General features: G+C 39.7%; 1 protein-coding gene across 2 annotated transcripts in view; it reads left to right on the plus strand.

The window, feature by feature from the left end:
- tenm1 (teneurin transmembrane protein 1) overlaps window positions 1-19,839 on the plus strand; it is a 306,672-nt gene that overhangs the window by 171,919 nt on the left and 114,914 nt on the right. For both annotated transcript variants that reach the window (XM_088081314.1, XM_042493760.2), the window contains one exon: window positions 14,870-15,043. In XM_088081314.1, coding sequence (XP_087937440.1) covers window positions 14,870-15,043 — 174 coding nt within the window. The remainder of the gene's footprint in view (window positions 1-14,869; window positions 15,044-19,839) is intronic.

Consider the following 19,839-nt stretch of genomic DNA (forward strand, 5'->3'; position numbering starts at 1 on the left):
TAATAATGAGGGTCTTGTCTTAGGGGCTGTTCCTTATATAAGAGAGGGGAGGAAGCGATGCAAAATGGGGGAGGCGTGTCAAAAAAAAAAAGCACTGGGGAGGGAGTTGTGTTTTTTATTTTTGCTTCTTTAAAAAAGACCAAAATTACCTCATTCATTATAGGCAAAAACTAAAAACAGAAATTATAATTGGATTTTTAGATTTCCATTTGTCCTTGAACTTAGGACGAACGCTTTCGTCAGAAATTAAAAACATAACCAAATCTAAGCTTAAGATAGAGATAGGCTATTTCATCAAAATCACTTTACATGGCTCGTTTAAAATTTTGCCAAAAATAAACTGCACTGACTACGTAACTAAGTAGCATACATGACAAGAGTGAAAAAACAATTCTCTTTTCAACTCCAGGATTTCATCTTCATCATTTCACCTTTAAACAGCAAAAGGTATGTTTTCACTTCTGCTCTTGAAAGGTACTATATAATTCATCTTTACTTACTTACTTCTTTTTAAAATCTAACAAATAATTTATGATGGAGTCCCATGCATTTTCTGCGGGAGGCGTAGGAAAACATATCTGTAGCTCTGAGCAGGGAAAAAAACAAAAACAAAACTTATGCCACATATACTACCCTCCTACTTTTATAAATAAAGAACAGTCCCTTACAACTAAGAAAGTATCTATATTTCAAATATGTATAAATGTCAGTTATTTCAATTACTTTTATTTCAATTCATAATAAAAGTTGTAGAAAATATATTTCAGAAAAATGAACTGGTGTAAAATAAATTCACTTGTCTTCACCAATAAAGTCACCTCAGTTATAAGTGCACTGGAACAAATAGCTTACTAGTAGAACAATATTAGAACTTTCCTCAAAGTTGCAGGTGGCCATTAAAAGGCATGCCAAATAGTTTTGCTTGCTTCACCATTTCAAGTTTTTAAGTAATTAGATTCATAATAACCACCATCAGCTGAAAATATAAATTTGTTACAAACTGAATTAGGAGACAAGGAGGGAAAAAAATCTGCCCTCTACTTCCGCGCACCCCCGCCGATACACGCAAATGGTTCAGTCCACACCTGCGCTAAAGTTTGACGACTGATTTTAACGTGAGCATTTAGCTAGCGTTACCAACATCGAGGCAACAATACCGTCATCCCAAATTAAATTTGCCAGTTATTAACAGGCAAACGCCACAGAGAAAAGAGAAAAAATAGCAAAGGAGGGGGAAGTTTCTGTCAGCGGAAAGGTGAGTTATCCGTAATGACATAGTTTTTCATCTGCTTTAAGCTAGTTCCGATTGAGCAGTTCGAGTGTGTGCGTGTTGTTGACTGGAAATCTTCTTTTGAACGGGTTTGAGGCTATTTTTGAGACCCAGACAGGAAGCCCAGGAAGCCGTTTTAGACAGCAAAAAAGAGCCAATTAGCTTCTAATTACTTCTAAATATAGCAAAGAAAGCGCTTCATTTTTAGTGTGTGGGGGGTAGAGGAGGAAAACACTGACTAGTAGTAATTGGTGGTTCATCACACTGCCTCTCACAAACGCAGTTAGTGTTTCAGACATACTGCCTGGTCGGTTCACTGAACCTGGATTTCAGCTTGCATAACTAGCAGCTGTAAGGTGAACTGGAGAGCTGTTAGCTGATGAAAGTACCAGAGGAAAGTAGCTGATGCCTGCTCAATGAGTTTTGTTGCACAGCTTTTGTTTGAAATAATAGCGCTGGAGGGCACTGAAAAGTTTTTAAATCCTGTGACAAAGTTGTAAACACCAGAGAAGAGCAGTGAAACTAGAGTTAAGAGCAGATGCTGGGTGAATTTATAGTGGTATACATGTTTAGAGAAATGATAATGCTATCAGATTGTCCACTTTAAACTAAATGTAGAATCGTTGATACATAACCACAGAGAGGGCAGCGGGTCCCCTATTGTTTGATGAAGCCTGGTGAAGACAGGAGACAAGGTGAAGGATACAGACTAGTGGCTCCAAAAGGTTAAATAAAATGTATGACTGTTTGACAAGGTAGTTGACCTTTTATTAGGGAATACAATGAGTCTACATCCTGTCTTGGCTATAGCTGAGGTACTGTCAAAAGAAGCCTTTAACAGTAGATTTGAACTCATAGCCGAATCAAAATCACTCACTAAAATCATTCAAATATTTTGACTAGTCACAGAATTAAAAGCACAGCTGTACACTAAGAAATGGTGGCTGAATTCCATTTAGCTGCTCCAGTTTAAGAGTCACTCTGTTGTGCATGCAGGCTCACTGTCACTTTGTCAGGGCTTACTGAGACGCTTGATTATAATGGAGCCATCATTAATGTTATTAGAAATACCTCTACTTTTCCTGATATGACAAGTAAAAATGTCTGCTATGACAAAGGCCTACTGTCTTAGTGACAAGCAATCAAAGACTATGCATCACTTGACAGCTTCAATTGTCTTGTTCTGTAGACAACACTGGAAAATGTGACCCACAGATTTTGGGTATTTGTCAGCCAGCTCAATCAGCGTCCTTGATTAGCTGATTAAAAATAATATTCTGGACATTCTGGGCGTCTAATATTGCTTTTCTGAAACAGTACCTTGGAGTGAAGTGGGGGTGGGAACAGGGTACAAAATCACAGGGTTCACATGGTCAGGAAATTGGTATTAACAGAATGATTTTGAAAAGTTTTATATTATTAAATTTTAAATTTTATACATATTATAAAATGTATAAAATTTACATTATATAAATATTGCTTAAATATGTTCAGAAAATGCCAAAACATATTTTACCCTTCATGGTACACAAAATGTGATACTTTTATTATAAAATGTAATATTTAGTGTTGCGCTCAAAGACAGTTGAAATATCAGTGGTATTATATGTTTGGAATATGCAGCTAATTGGTGGTAGGAATGTTTAACTTGCATTAAGTCCTGAAAATGGGATAAAATATTATGGAAAAATTATGGAAATATTTTTGAAAATTCATTGGTAAAAATTGTAAGGGAACTCTAAAATTAGCACCATCCACTGGCCAAATGCTGGTAAAATATGCAAGTGGCTGGTAGATTTGCTTCACTTACCAGTCAAAATAACAATGATAATCTATTGAATATTGTAAAATTTGAACATTTACTAGCCACGTGGCCAAAGAACAAAAAAAATAAAATTTGCACCCTGGATTGGAATCACCAGAAGCCCCACAATACAACATTATCACAATATTTTAGTCACAGTACAATATTATTACAGTTTTAAACATGTTGTAATATGTTGAGCACTGCGATTTAATGCGACTCATTGCCTTTTTTCTATTGCAAATTGTCCCCAAAGGAAAACTTCCTTAGCATCTCTTTTATTTAATAAGATAAAGTTTTCAGTCTGTTCATCTCACAGCAAATCATTTATATTACAATAGTTTGTATTTGGTGGACTGAGAAAGCTATTGATTTTATAATTTCAGTAGGCCTACAAAAGTTAAAATTGTATTTGTATATCAATAATTTCTGTCATAAAACAAAAATCAATACTTGGCACAGTGTATCGATGCAGTATTGCCCTGTAGAAGTATCATGATTCTAAGGTGTATCGATTTTTTCCCCTTCCCCTAAACTGAGGTGAGGGAGCTGTTGTAGCTGCGTTGTGGTAGCTTCCATGGCATAACCAAATCTCTTTGAGACAAATTTCTTTTGTCTCAGAGTATATGTTATCATATTTCCTCAACCTTACTGTCAGGCATAATGCAAGATAGCCTGCTTTAGTCTCATGCTGGTGGTAAACCAGCACTGCTTCTTACTCGTTATATTGCTGGCTAGCTCTGTATGTCTTCAGCACCAGTGCTCCTGGCTCTCATTATAGTGTTTTAGTAAACACACATACTACAGCGATGAAACTTTCTTGGGAATAGAGGTGAAAACACATGAATATTTGTGGCTCCAGTGAGGGACAGCTTTATCTTTTTTTAGTTAAGCCAAATGCACCAACAGCAAATCAGTACTTGTGTGCTGTAGCTATTACATTGACATTACACAGTAACTGGGTGAGAAAGTTGCATCAGAAAAAGTCCTGTAGTGTTGTATACTTTATCAAACTCATTTTTTATAAGTAAGCTGCAAAGTAATTAAGGGAGTGTCCCAAAAGAAAGACAGGGTGTAAATCTCCTTGGCCTGTTTTTTTTTTTTTAGTGTACCTATATGGAAAGGACAAAGAAGCAAAGACTTTGAACAAATTCATGTGGAAGAAAAGACAGGCCCAAAAATTAAAGGATAGTCCAAGACTAAATTGGAAAAGCTCAAATGTGCTGATTCACTCTGCTGAAGATCTGCTACTTTTATTCAGTCTGAGCTGTGGCCCATATGCAATCAGACAGCACAATCTGCAGGCCATCGCACACACTGGACTGTACTCTGTGATGGCTGTACTTACTGAGGAGGTGAAAATGCCTCACAAAATCTTGAACATTTAGTGACTTCAGTTCCTGAAGCTTTAGTTACATGGTATAAAGCGCGATTTTATGAGTGCAAAAGTGTGGAAACTAACAGACTGAGATAGTAATAGTATCCTCAATGGAGAGAACAGTAACCGTGGGGATTGCAGTCTGTTCTGATAGCAGGTGGCGGGCAGAAGGCCATAGATTGTGCACAGAGGTAAAGTCGGAGGGGCAGCTGAATCTGCTGATGGCTGTCAGGATGAAGCTGTTGAGGTGTTGCGTCAGGCTGGTCCTAATGAAATGTTACCTTCTCCCAAAGGAAGGTTTTTGAACAGGTGGTCGCCTGTTTGTGTGGGATCAGCCGCGATCCTCTTCATTGTGCAGCTCTGTCAAGGAGGGCAACTGGCAACCAATTATCTACTCAGCAATGCTGAGTGGGTAAGATTGGCTGCTACAACTTGTTTCCAGAAGGGCCTGGAAACTAGAACCCCTTCTATTAGGAGTGTACTGGCTCAGCACAGTTCAGTTGGACACAAAATCGCTGTCACACACAGTGACTCAATCACACTACAGCAGTGCTGCTGCGTTCTGCACTGTGTATTGGCTTTATTCTCTTTGACTCAACAGATGTTTTCAGTCTGTTCCATAGTTATAGCTCACACTAAGAGGGCTTTTACCTGCCATTTGTGCCCATGTGTGTGTTTAAGGTTTCGGTATGTGTGTGTACATGTATATGTACATGGGGCTTAATATTTTCAGTTTGTTGTTTTAAAAAAATGAAGGAATCTCCATTGTTATGCCAGATAAAAAAAAATCTCCTTTGTGTTTTGCATGTTTAGAATAACATGCATGACCAATAATATGTGTGTTTTCTCTCAACTTTCTATTCATTGAAGCATTTTCTGATCTTGTTTACCTTAAAATCTGGTGTTGTTCAGTATTCTTTCAACAGAAAACCTGTTTTGGGTGCGTGAGGACATAAATTTAAAGGTATATTCTGCAGGATTGTCAGTTACTGTTTATAAATCAATCGCCAGCAAAAGTGAAAATGAAAGAAACCCTACTCTCATTTGGCATCTTACCTTTCTGTATTTTCATTTTCCTGGTGCAGTTTATCTTGGATAAAAAAATGCAAAGAGTAAATCCCCATTGAATAATTTTATAGCAAAAAAAACCCAAACATATTTATGGCCTGGTACAATAAGTGTTTTGGTCTCTTTATCCAATATAGTTAATTTCAACATTAATGACAACTGTACAGGGGGTGAACTTTTTATGATGCACCAGTTTATATTTGAAAAAGGCCCAAACTTACACATATTTTAAGGGCAGGGCTGCTTGAGTGACAGGCTGTCTGGAAGGCGTCGCTTCCGTCTGTAGGTCAGATCCACCCCTCGCTCCTCCAGAGCTCCAACGTCACTTCCCAATATGGTCTTTTGTGGCTCCAAGAAACCAATATGGTGATGGCTGAAATGCAGACTTGAGGCTTTAAAACTGCACTTTCCAAACTAATTGGTGACATCACAGTAGCTACATCCATTAAATACAGTCTATGATTTGTACAAAGCCCAAATCTTACCTAAGTGCTGTGGGGGTACACGCCTATGAACGTCTCAAACACAGAAAATAACAAAAAACACAGGCAGAGAGCAGTCTTTGGAGAAAAATTGAAATATAGATTACATATATTATTTTTGAGGAGCATCCTGCAGAGCACATCTTTACAAAATTTTGCTATAGATCTGTAAAAAAAAAAAAGAAAGAGAGAGAGGGACTTACATATGTGTGTCTCATACCAAATGTACAGCTTGTGTGTGTATGCCTGTGCATGTACATGTAGGTGTGTACCTTACTTTGTGATTTCGATTCTGTGTGCTTACGTTTGTGTGTGTGTGTGTGTGTGTGTGTGTGTGTGTGTGTGTGTGTGAGTGAGTGAGTGAGTGAGTGTGCACTCACCCCTAGCTTCTTTCAGCCAGCTGCTTCATGGCTCATTGGGGTCTGTATTGATTGGTCCAGTTTCTCTTTGTTTTCACTCCTCTATTTTGGTCGTCTGATACAGCTCTAAGAAACCTGCTGGCCTTTGCTAAAACTGCCGTAACAACTACAGGAGCCTTTGGTAAAATTGCTTTAAATGGCTAGACAGACTCTGGTCAGAAAGCTCTGAATAGCGAGAGAGCCCTTTGGTAAAATGTCTCCAGAAGGTCAGAGAGGCTGCAATGAAATAGCCTCGATAGCTCCAATACTTCACCAGGCAAGTGCATGCTCACACACATGCACGCCAGCGTGCACGGCATCTCATACTCACACATTCTTTTTTCTTTTCTTTCTCATCCTATGACACTCTCACACACACCCAAATGCATTCGCGCACACCCACGCACGAACACACACAGGCGGCGAGCTGGTTGTGACTGAGCTGCGGTTGTGAGTCGTTGTTTGTCTGCAGTGTTTTGGCTCTCAGTGCTGGTTGACGGTGACTGCCGGAGGGGAATCTAACATGGCGCCGATCCCCTGCTCATTTAACACTATTCTGTCTGTTGTAACATGACTCAGCTTTCAGAAAAGGGCCAGATCAGTAAGACAGCGAGTGGGAGACAGACAGGGAGAGTGGGGGACTCTGACAGAAAGGGAGAGGGGGCGTGATTAGAAATGAAAGAACAACAGAGAAATGCGTGAAGCAGAAAGCTCTGATCTGTTGGACTTGGTGTACTGTCGCTACCGTGACTAACTAGATGACAGTGACAGCAAGTTTTACTGGTAAATAAACAGCAGGATATACAGCAAATCTCATCATTCAAGACGTGAGGAGTGTGTCACCACCTCCGCTCTTCCTTTATCCCTCTTTCCCGTCATTTTATCCTTTTATCCAAACAGGACTTCCGATTCTAGACTAGCAAGGTCACACCGATGATGAGTGCTGAGGTTTACCAGACGAGACACACAGCGGAGTGAGGCTCTGCTGCTGCTTTGCACACAAGCAAATGTCAGCAGACACACACTCATGCACACAAACATACACACTTAAACAGTCATGACAGTGGTATTAGTAGCTTTCAAGGGGTTGGTGGAGGGGAGGAAGAAAAACACTTTAGCACCTCTTGTCTGTCAGAGTGGAGCGAGGGCCGACAGGCGAAGAGGCGGGAGGGCAGGCAGACCCCCAGGCTCTCAGTCTCTACTCCAACGTTGACTTAGACACAGATTTGTTTTATTGGCTCTGAAGTCCCTCTCCTTCACTCTCCTTCACACTTGTTTTTCCCCATTTGTCTCTCTCCTCCTTTCTTACTCCCCTCTCTCCATCTCCCCGTGTCTTTTATCTCCCTCTGCCCTTCTTTCCCTCTCTGCCTTTCTTTCTCCCATCCCTCAGAAGTTGTGGCTTAGCTAGAGGCTGACACAGCCATGCAGAACTTGGATGAGAAATTGCTTTTACTGTACATGCTAAACTACACACTAAATCGAATGACTGATGCTCTTGAAAGTGTTTGCTGCCGGGCAAAGCCAGCTGTAGTCTTTGGTTGTCAGATGGAATATAGTCTGCGGTTTGCTATGTGTATGAGCCCAAAAGAACTTGGCAATCAAGCCCGGGTGTGTTTCCGCTTGTGCGAGAGTATTGATAAATCATTTTTAACTGACTGCAGTGCTACCTTGGCTGTAATGGTTATCGATAAGACAGTATATTCACAGTCAATCTCACCCATTGTGTCCTGCAGCCCAGCACTGTTACAAACACCAGATAACTGCATGTAGTGTAACACAGGCATTAAACAGGAATGTGCACAAGCACACGCACGCTCACTATTTTCTTCCTCTATCTCCCACTCTTTCTCCCACCACGAGTGTGAAATCTAATCATCACTGGAGCCCACAATCATTTCTATCTAATCTGGAGGCACACACATGCCTGACAACAACAATAGCAACAACTGCAGCAGCGACTGCACGCGAGCATTATCACAACCTCGACCAGCTCAAATGGTCTGCTTTAAAAACCTGCCTATCTGGAAGGAATAATGGAGAGAATTTAGTGGTTCAGGGTTGCCATTTATTACAATCACAATAAAGATATGCCATGATACGTCTTTGCATTCCAGCTGTTCGCGCACAAGAGCCGTAATGGAGCGGTTGTTATCTCAGCAGCCTTGCTAGCATTATCCACAAATTTCCACCGGCTTGGATTCTTTGGTTCTCTTATTTTTCTCTGTGGCAGTTTAAGTAAGTCTAAAAAAAAATAACACACATCAAGCACTCTTGATGTGTTTTCTCTCTCTTTCTACTTAACTGTCTCAGTCTCTCCTTACACCCTGCGCCATTCTCTTCAGACTGCCACATCTTCCACGCACATCTCGGCGGGGTAGCCGACAGCGAGGGTACAGTACAGAACCCCCTCACAGCAGTGCCGTCCTATTACCTCTGGCAGTCATCTCACTGTCACACTGATCAATGATTCATGTGTGCGAGGGCCTCGGCCTGTTAGCTCGCTGCACTGCTGCTCGCTGTTGCCACTGTGCTGCTGCCGCTCCTGTTATAATGACTGGACTCACTCGGAGTCTCTCTCTAACGTGTGATGGTTATGTAAGTTTTTTGCAAGAGCGCATGAGAGAAAGATGGACACTGAGAGAGAGATGGATAGACAGACAGGGGGAAAAGAGAGTGAGAGTGAAGGTTCATGCTGAGCACATGCTGCTCTCATAACTGACTACATGCTGTGTCGAAGTGTGTGTCTGTGTGAGTGTGTATGTGTTTCATGTGCCAACAGGAAGGATCAAAAATGTATCAAATCCTATAAGCAATAGAGTTAGAAGTAAGAGGAACCACTTATTCCAGATGTATTTTTATGCTGCTGTGCATTCTCATTTTAGATGTTTTTTGTTTTGAATGTTCCTAAACATCAAAATACTGGACGCAGCGGCAGAATGGTCAAGGCACAAGCCACATAGCTGCCCGGTTTGAATTCATCTGCTGACTTGTTAGTTGTACTTTCTTTGTCCTCTAGTTGCCTGTCTTTTTCTGTATGATCAGCTGTAGGGGTCACCAGATATTGTTTTTTCAGGGCTGATGCAGATGCTGATTGCCGATACCTGGAACCGATTTGCATTTACAATAAATTTGAAGATTTTTCTGTCAATCTTTAGAATTTGGAATATAACCAACTCCAACACAAAACACTGTTTAAATGCGTTTAGCAAATTTTTTATCAAAACTGAAACATTCAACATCATATACAGCAAGTTCCCAGCAACTTTTTTTACTAAGTCATTGAAAATTTGAATAAAAAATGAATAAATAAAAAAAGCTCCCTGAGGTATTACAAAGTAAAAGTTCCTCCCATGCTGACACTCTCTTTGCACTTTTTGATTGATGAGTAATTGATTCATTTTATCAGAGATCATTAAAATAAGATACAGATAATCTGCAAAATGCCAAATATCGGCCCCAATAATCGGCCAGGCCAATAATCTGTCGATCCCTAATCAGCTGACCAAAATTATTTTATGGCAAAAACAACCAAGGTTAAGAAAAACACTGAAACACCAGTGTTGTGGAAAAGGAAATAATACCATGGCATTTTATGTTTTTCCTCATCATAGTTCTATTATTTCTACTTTGATTCGAGAAGTCATATTTTCCCATCATTTTGGCATAGCAGATGGCTTAAAATACTGTGACATGATCCTAAACCACCATTAAGAAAGGCATATCCCCCTTTCTTTTGGAAAAAATGTGGATGGTAGTCTACAAAGAAAAACGATCTTTTGATGTCATGTGATAATGTTGGTCCCATGTGATTGAATATCTCTGTGATTTGGGGTTGTTGAATCTCATAACACAGCATGGAGACCCGTTTGCAGAAACAGTAAATCCACCAGAAGAGCGAAATCTTGAAAGATGATGAAATGTTCCTGAAAAGGAGAAAAGGAGAAATAAGAAAGGTGATGAGATGGATGACAGGCAACAATGTGCGTCAGTATAGTTTCTGTTTGTTTAACCAACATTTTTTTTTTTAAAAACGGTGCACATCTCCACTAGTGGTGTTGTGTAGTGGAGTTACAAATGAATGTGCGCATCTTATCTGGGGGATAATGTCAGTAAATACACTTATCCTGTCCGCATAAAACACAGACTTGAAGGGTCTCTTTATCACATGAGGTCCTCTGTTATACTAGTCCAGTCTGAGTAGGGCTTTATACTTTAACACTTTTAAGACAACATGCAACGCTTTTGACCTGCAAAGTTCTCGTCTAAGTTGCATCATATGTGTTATTCACGCCACCATTCAAACGGGATCAAAAGATTTTTGTCTTTTGCCATTATCCCGTGCATAATTTTCCAAAATAAAGTCCCATGCTGGTCCAGTAGGAGTAGGGGGACTTTGCGTCTTGATGTGGAAAAAGAAGCCAGGCAGTGGCAAGAATCAGAGCTGTAGCAAATTTGGAACACATTGTTGTTGCAATTAGGAACGAAACACTTTATGCCATAGCTGCTGAATTCATCGAACTTTAACTCCAAATTTGACAGAAAATTCACTAAAAGGAATACTTTAACATTTAGGTAAATTTGAATGTTACCAGGTTACAGTACCTTCAGTATTTGAGTTGTTATATTTATGTGTTGCATATTCTTAAACAACTTCAGGGTGTCTGCGATTCTTTAAAATTTCTTAGAGTTTTTTTATTAATCTTAGACCTAAAAAGTAATGAAAATGAAGTCTTGAATTTAAATTAGAATTTGTGAGGTCTTAATTGCCGCAAATATTTTATGTAATGTCATATTTCCATCTTTTAAATTGTTTTATCAAATGAGTCAACCTTCTTCATGTGAAAGACCAAATATCTATTGTTAAAAACCTTTAAGCCTACCACTGAAACAAATATTGTGTTTTTGCTTTGTACTTGCGCTTACCTGATGGCAAAATGTAGATTAAATAACTCCTTCTAATAACTATGGCATATTCCTACATAAATCCAACATCTGCATGGGACCACATATGCTACTTACATTAGTACTTAACTGCAATTCTTGAATAAGAATAACAATTTGTCCAATATTTCTGTCTTAAATTTGGTGAAAAAGCATTTTGAAAAGGTCTTAAAAAGCATTACATTTAAGTCTGTGATACCTGTGGGCACCCTGAAACTACATTGAAGGCAAATTACCTCAACCTGTCATGGTTGGTTTCGGGGACTCTGGGCAAAATGGGATGGGCAAATATGTTTGTATGGGGGCTCATTTGCGCCCAAAGGAAAAATTTCCCTAGAACCCCCCAGTGGGTTTATCTAACTCTGCTTGGGAGTTGTAATTGACTTCTCTCCTCTCTCTCTGCATGCTTTCTCTCTTTTGATGTACACATGCATTTATGTTTGGTCTTTTTTCAAAGCAGTTAAAGCACTTATTAGTGCCGTTGCTCTTTTTTACAAAATACCAAAGCTCATTAGCTTTTTCCAGCACGTGTGACAACAGTATATCACCATGACAACAAATCTTACTTATCCGTCCACCTGGAAAAAGCTATTATGTGAACCTTGAGTTAGGATCTTTTTTTCTTACATGTGAAATTTTGTTTCTGATGTCAAGAATGAACCTTCACACTCAGCAGTTGCTCATCTTTTGTACTGATTCAACCATGAGAGATTCATGCCCTTCTCAGCCTTGGAAGACTGCCAGCTACCTCCAGCAAATGAATGAGCCTCTTTGTTGCTGAATCCTGAACGTCAAAAAAACTCTCCCACCTAACTGTAGCCCCAAATTTAAGCCCTAGTGCTGTCCTTGCCCATGGCTTCATAAGCACTCAGTTTTTTAAATACCCAGAGTCAACTTGGTCAAGTGAAGAACACCGAACATGTCATCACTACTCTTAATATTGCTGCGAGGACATCAGGTCCTCAAAAGTACAAGAGCATGCACACTAACTCGCAATCTCCACCACCATCCTGTCCTCATCAAGTTCCCAGGTCCTTATCTGTCCTCACTTCAGTGTGTATTTATGTGTGTGTGTGCGTGCGTGCGCTCTGTGGCCCTGGATGCTAAGTGTTCTGGCAAAAGGTCAACAGCCATAAAACAAGAGAGCGAGAGGGACGGAGAGAGAGAGAGGCTGATGAGCAGGAGCAGGAGAAGTAGGGTCTGAGGGGCTTTTGAGGAGGGATGGAGTGGTGAGCAGGAGAAGATAGGAGAGCCGGTGAGGACTGTCGCCGCAGAGTCATTACTGGAGTGGGTAACACTTCGCTGACGAAGGTGTGGGGGCCACCGAAGAACAAGGAGGGAAAGAAAAGCAATTCAGATGAGAGGAAGGAGGAGAGAACGGAGCATGAGAGATTGAATGGTGGAAATGCTAAATGTATCAGTTTGGGAATAACTTGTCATCCCTCACTGAGCACTCTTACAGACTAATTTATGAAACTATGATAGGTTGTTCCGCTCCACTGCGTAATATAATGCAGTACAAACACTGGTGATGCATACAAACCTGCATTTGTAGGCACAACACTATATTTCATGTTTAATTCTAATACAAGAGAGTTGATAATGAGCTGTAGTTTAAAGGAAATCTCGGCGGGATCGTCGCTAGATCTATCATTGTTAAATAAAATGTGATTCAGACAACCATCAACATGGTTTTCTGCACGTTTCTCTCTACCTGCCTGTTTTCTCTCCCACCTGTCTGTTAAAGACAGAGTACTTACAGTACCAGACAACCGGAGGGGATTTTGCTGGAGACTAAACCCATGAAATTGAATGTACATGGCAGATCACTTGGGTTACTGTTTGTCATACTTTTTTTTCTCTCCCATCATCAGAATGAGTCATCACAAGTAATTTCACAGCAATGTGTTAATGAGAAAATCCCCCACACTGCTTCTTTTTAAAATGGAAAATAAGAAAACTACATTGAACAGAGGAGAAAAAAAAAATTTAAAATGAGTGACTTGTAGCCACACTGATGTGAAGAATGTGTGCGTGTCCATGTCTGGTCTCGTCATAGGCTGACAGTTCAATTAGTCTGAACTAAATGATGCATGACGTCTCCCTCATGGCCCTAGTAATCGTCAGTGTTCTGCTTAGAGGAGCTCATATTGTGCATGAGTAGATAGCTAAACCAACAGTGGCTACGGCTAGTCAGAAGTTGAAATGTATGATTTTGCTGATCCCCATAGATGCCAGAGTGGAGCATGGGACCAAATTGGCTTCAACTCTCAGAGCTCATCACAGATTTGCTTTTCAGAGAAAATAGTTCTTTTTTTCCCTGTGCTGCCGCAACATAAAGTGACTGAAAATGGCTTTGAACTATCTGGAGTTTTAATTAGGTATTCTTAATCAGCTGGGGATCAAGCGTGGGCGAGAGCGTGTAGGTGTGTGCATGCATGCATGCATGAAACTAGCAGGAACATTTATGCACTTGTGTGAACACGCCGTACCTGTGTGATTGTGTTGGTCATGCCGTATAATTGTGGATTTGTTTTTCTAAGCAGCCATTTTGTGTGAGAGCTTGCAAGCGTGTGTCAAGTGCTTTTTCTGGGTGTCTGCAATCAGCAGACAGAAGACAGACAGCGAAGATGTTTGAAGTCGTTAGAAGTTCCTTACCTTGATCTGCATTCAGCAGCCATCCTCTGGCTGCCACCAGCGCATAGTAACTTTGTGATTTGAGTCTTTGCTTTTGTTTGATGTTCCCAATGTGTCAAAGGAGAAAAAACCTGCAATGATTTATTTCATTTGCTTTGTTCTTCACGTCAGCAAAGGGACACTGCCTTTTTAGATTCATTAAAGTAAAAAAACTAAACCCTTGTTGAGGTACAATCTCACATGAATGAAAACTGATGATTGGTCAGAGGAAGGTGAATGTTTTACTGAACATTTTATTGACAGCCTTGCAAGACGCTAATTAATTTCCTTAACGGCCAGGTGTTAGTTGTTTTTATTTAACAGCATGCTGGATTGTTGTCCTAGTAAACAGTTTTATAAGTGGGAGGGGGAATCCAGTATCCTCCCATCCTCCCATACCCTTTGTTGTTTAAAAGGCCCATATGGATTGTGAATCGGCAGCAGCTTTCAAAGCATCATTAGTCATGCATAAAAGACTGTGTTAGCGCTTTAATACCAGCCCTGGGCTCAGGCTCTGAAGATCTGCCTTAATTGCCCACCTCTGCCACGTTCTGTGTTCATGTGCGCATGTGTACCTGCTCATATTGGATGTGTGCGTGTGTGTGTTTATGTGTTTTTTGTGTGCTTGCTCATTGTCCACTAACTTGCCAGGCACTAATAAGCACATAAACTAAGTGAGAACTCTAAGATGGGCATTAAAAGAAGATTCAGACACACCTCTCGGCATGCCTTGAATAATGATCTTTTCTATCTGCTTCCTCTCTCCTCTGGCTGTCACTGTGTGTGTTTGTGTGTGTGTGTGTGTGTGTGTCTTTTGTGTGTGTATGTTTGCATGTGTGTGTGTATGTGTAGCGGTCCACCTGCTAGGTCTGACCTGGCATCTGCGGCACGGCGAGAGCCAGCTGTACGAGAACGGCCTGAGCTCGGCGGACCATCAACAGGAGGACCGCAGCAAAGCCAGACCCACCAGCTCCATCCACCTGCTGGACACACTCAACCCTGAAAACACACACGCTGGTGACAGAGGTGAGCTGACACACATACAGTGCACACGATAATAACAGATGTTCTGCACTCAACTATCGACAGGATTTGCCCGTCAGTAACAACAAAGCAAATGTAATACAGTAATTTGCAGATTCGTAAATATTAAATGCATTGAATGAACACTGGCTTAAAGCATTTCACACAGCTGTGCTTGGATGCCTTTATTTGTATTTATGTGACATTTTAAAAGCAATAACACAAGTGTGCTGTTAAACCAGCGGGGTGTTTTATAAACTGTAAAACCAGGCTAATTTCAGTGAGACAGGGTTATTTTGAGGAAATTCTGTTTCAAACAGAAGGTTTAAGTCGGATCTACTGTATGTTACCACGGAAACAGCATTTTTGTATGACATGTTAAATATACCACATTTTGACACGGACTGACTTTGCTCATTAAAATCTGAGGTCATGTCTTTTTTAGCCTTAAAGGGGAACTCCATTGATTTTACACATGAAAGCGTGTTCACAGGTCTTTGGGAGTACTACCTATATGTGAAAAAAATGTTGTATAAAGCCTAACGTTGCTGCGCAGAGTTTGACAAGTTTCTTTGACTGATGCTGGGGCTGAAGTTTAAATAAAATTGTTTAAAAAATCTGTTCGTGTGGAGTTAAAAAGACGTGAGCATGCCAGTAGCCGCCTCCTCATTTCTGCTTTAGGCTAGTGGCACAACGCTACGTTAGCCACTAACAGCATAGCACAATCAAATTTCCAACCCAACTGTTGTCATTTGTGTTGCATAATGGGTGATGTAAGCGCCATGTTTTGCCAAAAGAGAAGAATGTGTGGAATAAAGAAGATGATATCTCTTGTTCAGCTGCATCAAGTTTGAACCTACTTCAAATTCAGACGTAATCATATAGCAGTTACATAACATAAAATATGTAAATGTCACTTTGACTGATCTTATTCACATTCTGTTCGCAGATGCTACACAGACACAGGCACCCGAGTAACCACACTCTAATATGCAGTCACCCATATGTTTAAGGAGACACTTATATGCCAGTTGGGAAACTCTGAAGGGTAAAGAAAGCAGTGTCAGGGAAAATCTCAATTAGTTTGTTTGTTTGCCACCACTTTGCATGTGCTTAAACACCATCACAGACACATCTGTATGCACTGTGAAAAATTATTCATGCAGGCATGTAAGGACTCTTACCTTTCCAAAAGTACCTAAACCCTGACAAAGGATGAATCATACATTCATACAATTACTGTTATTATACCTGATGACATTCAGATACTTTCATATTGAACTTGGCTCCAGTTACATGTAGTTTGACTGGTCGTACTCCTCCTCTCCTTTGGGCTTACAGAGGAGTTGTGTCCTTATTCAGTTTTGGCAACTATAGAAGAGGTGGGGGACTCGAGTCATATGACTTGACTTAAGTTGCAAATTTGAGGATCTGACTCTTGATTGACTCACACAGATGAAAGACTTGACTTGACTTGGTATTCATGACTAAAAACTTGTTAAATATTGGTCTTCGTTTCCAATCTACAAGAGCTCTGTCCTCTTGCACAGCTTCACCGTGTGCTTTTATGTCATGTTCTATCTGCGTGATACATGGAAGTTAAGTTTTCAAGAAGTCAATAAGCATTGAACATGCTTGGCAACCAGCGACACACTGTCAGCTCTGGGCCGTTACACACACGCAATTATCACTGTAGATTGCAGGTACATGCGCTGCAGGCTGTGTAAGCTCACGTTCTCTTCTTACTTATTTGTATGAGGTTTTTGGACTGCCACAGTGCATAACAACTGTTGCCACTTGCTATCCCAACATAAGTTCACTGTGTTTGAGTGTGTGTATGTGCTCTTGTTGTGCGCACAGTGCGTGCCGTGAGATATTTTCTTCTCACACACCACCGCGGCTCAGTGAGTTATTTTCCCCTCACGCTCCTGCTCTGCTTGAATTTGGGGATTTTAACAGAGCGTAATTATCTTCCCCGCTCTCTCACAGCAGCAGGTTTGTTACCTGAGTGAAGTGTCTTTCACACCGTTCAGAAAGGGCTCATACTTTAGTAATGGTAACTAATACCACAATGTTAAAATACTCTATTACAAGTAAAAGTCCTGCATTCGAAATGTTACTTAAGTAAAAATATGTAAGTATATTCAGGAAAATGTAGTTAAAATATACAAGTAAAAGAAAAGTACTGGGAAAATGATGCCCTGTGACTGTTAGATTATTATATATACAGTATGATATCATTAGATTACCATGACCCCCGTGACTGTTACACATTATTGTAAAAGCAGGATTTGACTGTTAATTGATTAAAGTGAAGCTCATTTTGAACTATTAACTAAAGATTACTTACTTACTTATTATTACTATTTCCATTCTCGATTAATCTGATTATTTTCTCCATTAATCAATTGATTGTTTGGATTGTAAAAATTCTGGAAATAGTAAGAAATTGTGTCACAAAGTCCCAGAGCCCAAAGTGACACTTTTATAATAATTCTTTTGTCCAACCAACAGATCAGATGTCAAAATCATTAAAAAGATACATAAATAATATTTGATAATTATGAACAAAATCATCAAAAAAAAAACTCCTGACGTTTGTGAAGCTGCAGTTACCAAATGCTATGAATTGAAAAATGACTTATTAATCAAAACAGTTGCCAAATTATTTTCTGCCAGTTTCTTAATTGACTAACAGTTCAAGCTGTACTTGTAGGTGTTTAGAATTTTGTTTGTGAAAATCCTATTTTGTAAAATAACTAGTAACTAAAGCTGTCAGATGAATATATTGGAGCAGAAGTAGAAAGTAGCATAAGAAGAAGAATAAGACGAAGACTCGCACTAACTGATTAAATGTATTTACTTACATTCCTTCACAGGGCACAGCTTATGTTATCTTTAGCGATCAGTTTTCGAGTATGACTTGACTTGTGACTTGCTCGACCAGAGCAATGACTGAACCCAACTTGCTTGACTGATAGCAGGACTCAGCTTGACTTTCTTGATTCTCACCACAGCGACCTGGGACTTCCTTGAGACTTGAAGGTCATAACTTGAGGCTTGCTCATGACGTGCACGTGTGACTTACTCCCACCTCTGATATATTGCATCACCAGTGTCTGCTTAATGTTGAAACTGTCAGTTCTTAAGGGAATTTTTTGCTGTTATGCTTTCCAAAATATACACTTTTTAATCTTTCTCTCCATTGGTGGCCTGTTGGTGCTTTAACATTTTTCCATACCACTGTAATCATCTTCTTCATCTTGTCTGGTTTTTGATGTCTATGTCCATTCCAGTATAAAGAATGCTGGCTTCCTTTTTTTTTTTTTTTAAATGTCTACTGACATGCTTATACATATATATAAAGTAATACCAAGTGCTCCGTTAAGCATATGCACAATATTCCAGTCAACATGTGTGTTCTCAAATGCATTGTAATTTATATAAAGCAAATAACGTTGCCGCCAACCTGTAGCCTCACTGGAGCCAACATTTTCACCATTTCTTTCCCTTTTTAAATGTCTCCTAAAGGAAATTAGAAGCAGACACCCAGACATCAGTCTATTAAAAACACAGTAGGGTTAGACAGCCAGTCAGTCATTAAACTGTATTTCCATCTTTATGAAAGCTGTTCTGTCATTTGTACAGCACATTCCAACTGATAGTTTCAAATGCTCATTACTTGTTTTCTGTCTTTTAAAATAAATTACCCAGAACTAGTCCTATTTGATATGTCAAAGTTCTTATATGGCATGTTGCATCTTTAACATACACACATTATTTTCATCAATTATGTAAAGAAAATTTACATCAGTAAGGTGTGACTCAAGCACAAAATGTGATGTCTGCAAACAGTTTAGTGCAACAGCTTGAGCTAACAGTGGATTTCAGCAATACTGAGTTTATATCTAGTTTTGTCTGAGCTGGCTGACAACTTGCTGCCAAAGGTTTTCTTGCGCTTTGCTTTGTTTTTGCTGTAATATGTTACACTCCATATTTTATGTGTTGCTCTGTAGCTTGTGAGGAGTGGCTGTGATTTTCTTCACTGTGAATTGATGTGATCAGCACATGATGTCGAAGGTCTGCTTTCCAAAGTCATGAAAAAAACAAGACGTCGCTCTTTCTGCTCGTATAAACTGGCTTTATTAAACACACTTTTCACAGAAAGCTCTGCTTTTCTGAGCCACCTTAATTAAACACTGTTGTGCAAAGACAGCACATATATACACTTAGAAAGGTCAGCTCATATACATTCAAGCGGAGACTGGTTACATGCTATTCCAATTTCTATACCTTTCTTAGCAAATATTCTAATATCACATCTATTTTTTCTCTTTTCTGAACACTTAATGAAGTAGAAATCCTTCAAGGGCACTTATACATTTTCTCTACAGGATTTAATTGAAGCACAATTACAAAAATAAAAGCAAGACCAGAAAATGCTCTTGAAATGTAAATACAAGCATTTAAACATTGTGATTGGAGCATGTTGAGACTAACTATATATCCATTGGCATGAATTCCAATCAGTCTCTATTGCATTAGGACTCTGGCTTGCATACATAACACACTCGGCACAATGAATGTTCCAATACGATAGAGAGACATCAGTCCAGAGATCAGCCTCGAACTGATTACTCATTTATTAGAAAGGCAAGGTAATTGGTTAATCATGTTCCCTCTTAGCCAGTACGTGACTGGAATAGCCTTTCTCCAATCGGCCGTCTCTCAACTAGCCAGAGGAATTACTAACACCAATTTAACCCCATGACATGGGATATTAATTGTGAGTGTTCCAG

The sequence above is a fragment of the Plectropomus leopardus genome, chromosome 8 (assembly GCF_026936395.1).
Source record: "Plectropomus leopardus strain MGB_pleo_1.0 chromosome 8, ASM2693639v1, whole genome shotgun sequence".
Taxonomy (NCBI): domain Eukaryota; kingdom Metazoa; phylum Chordata; class Actinopteri; order Perciformes; family Serranidae; genus Plectropomus; species Plectropomus leopardus.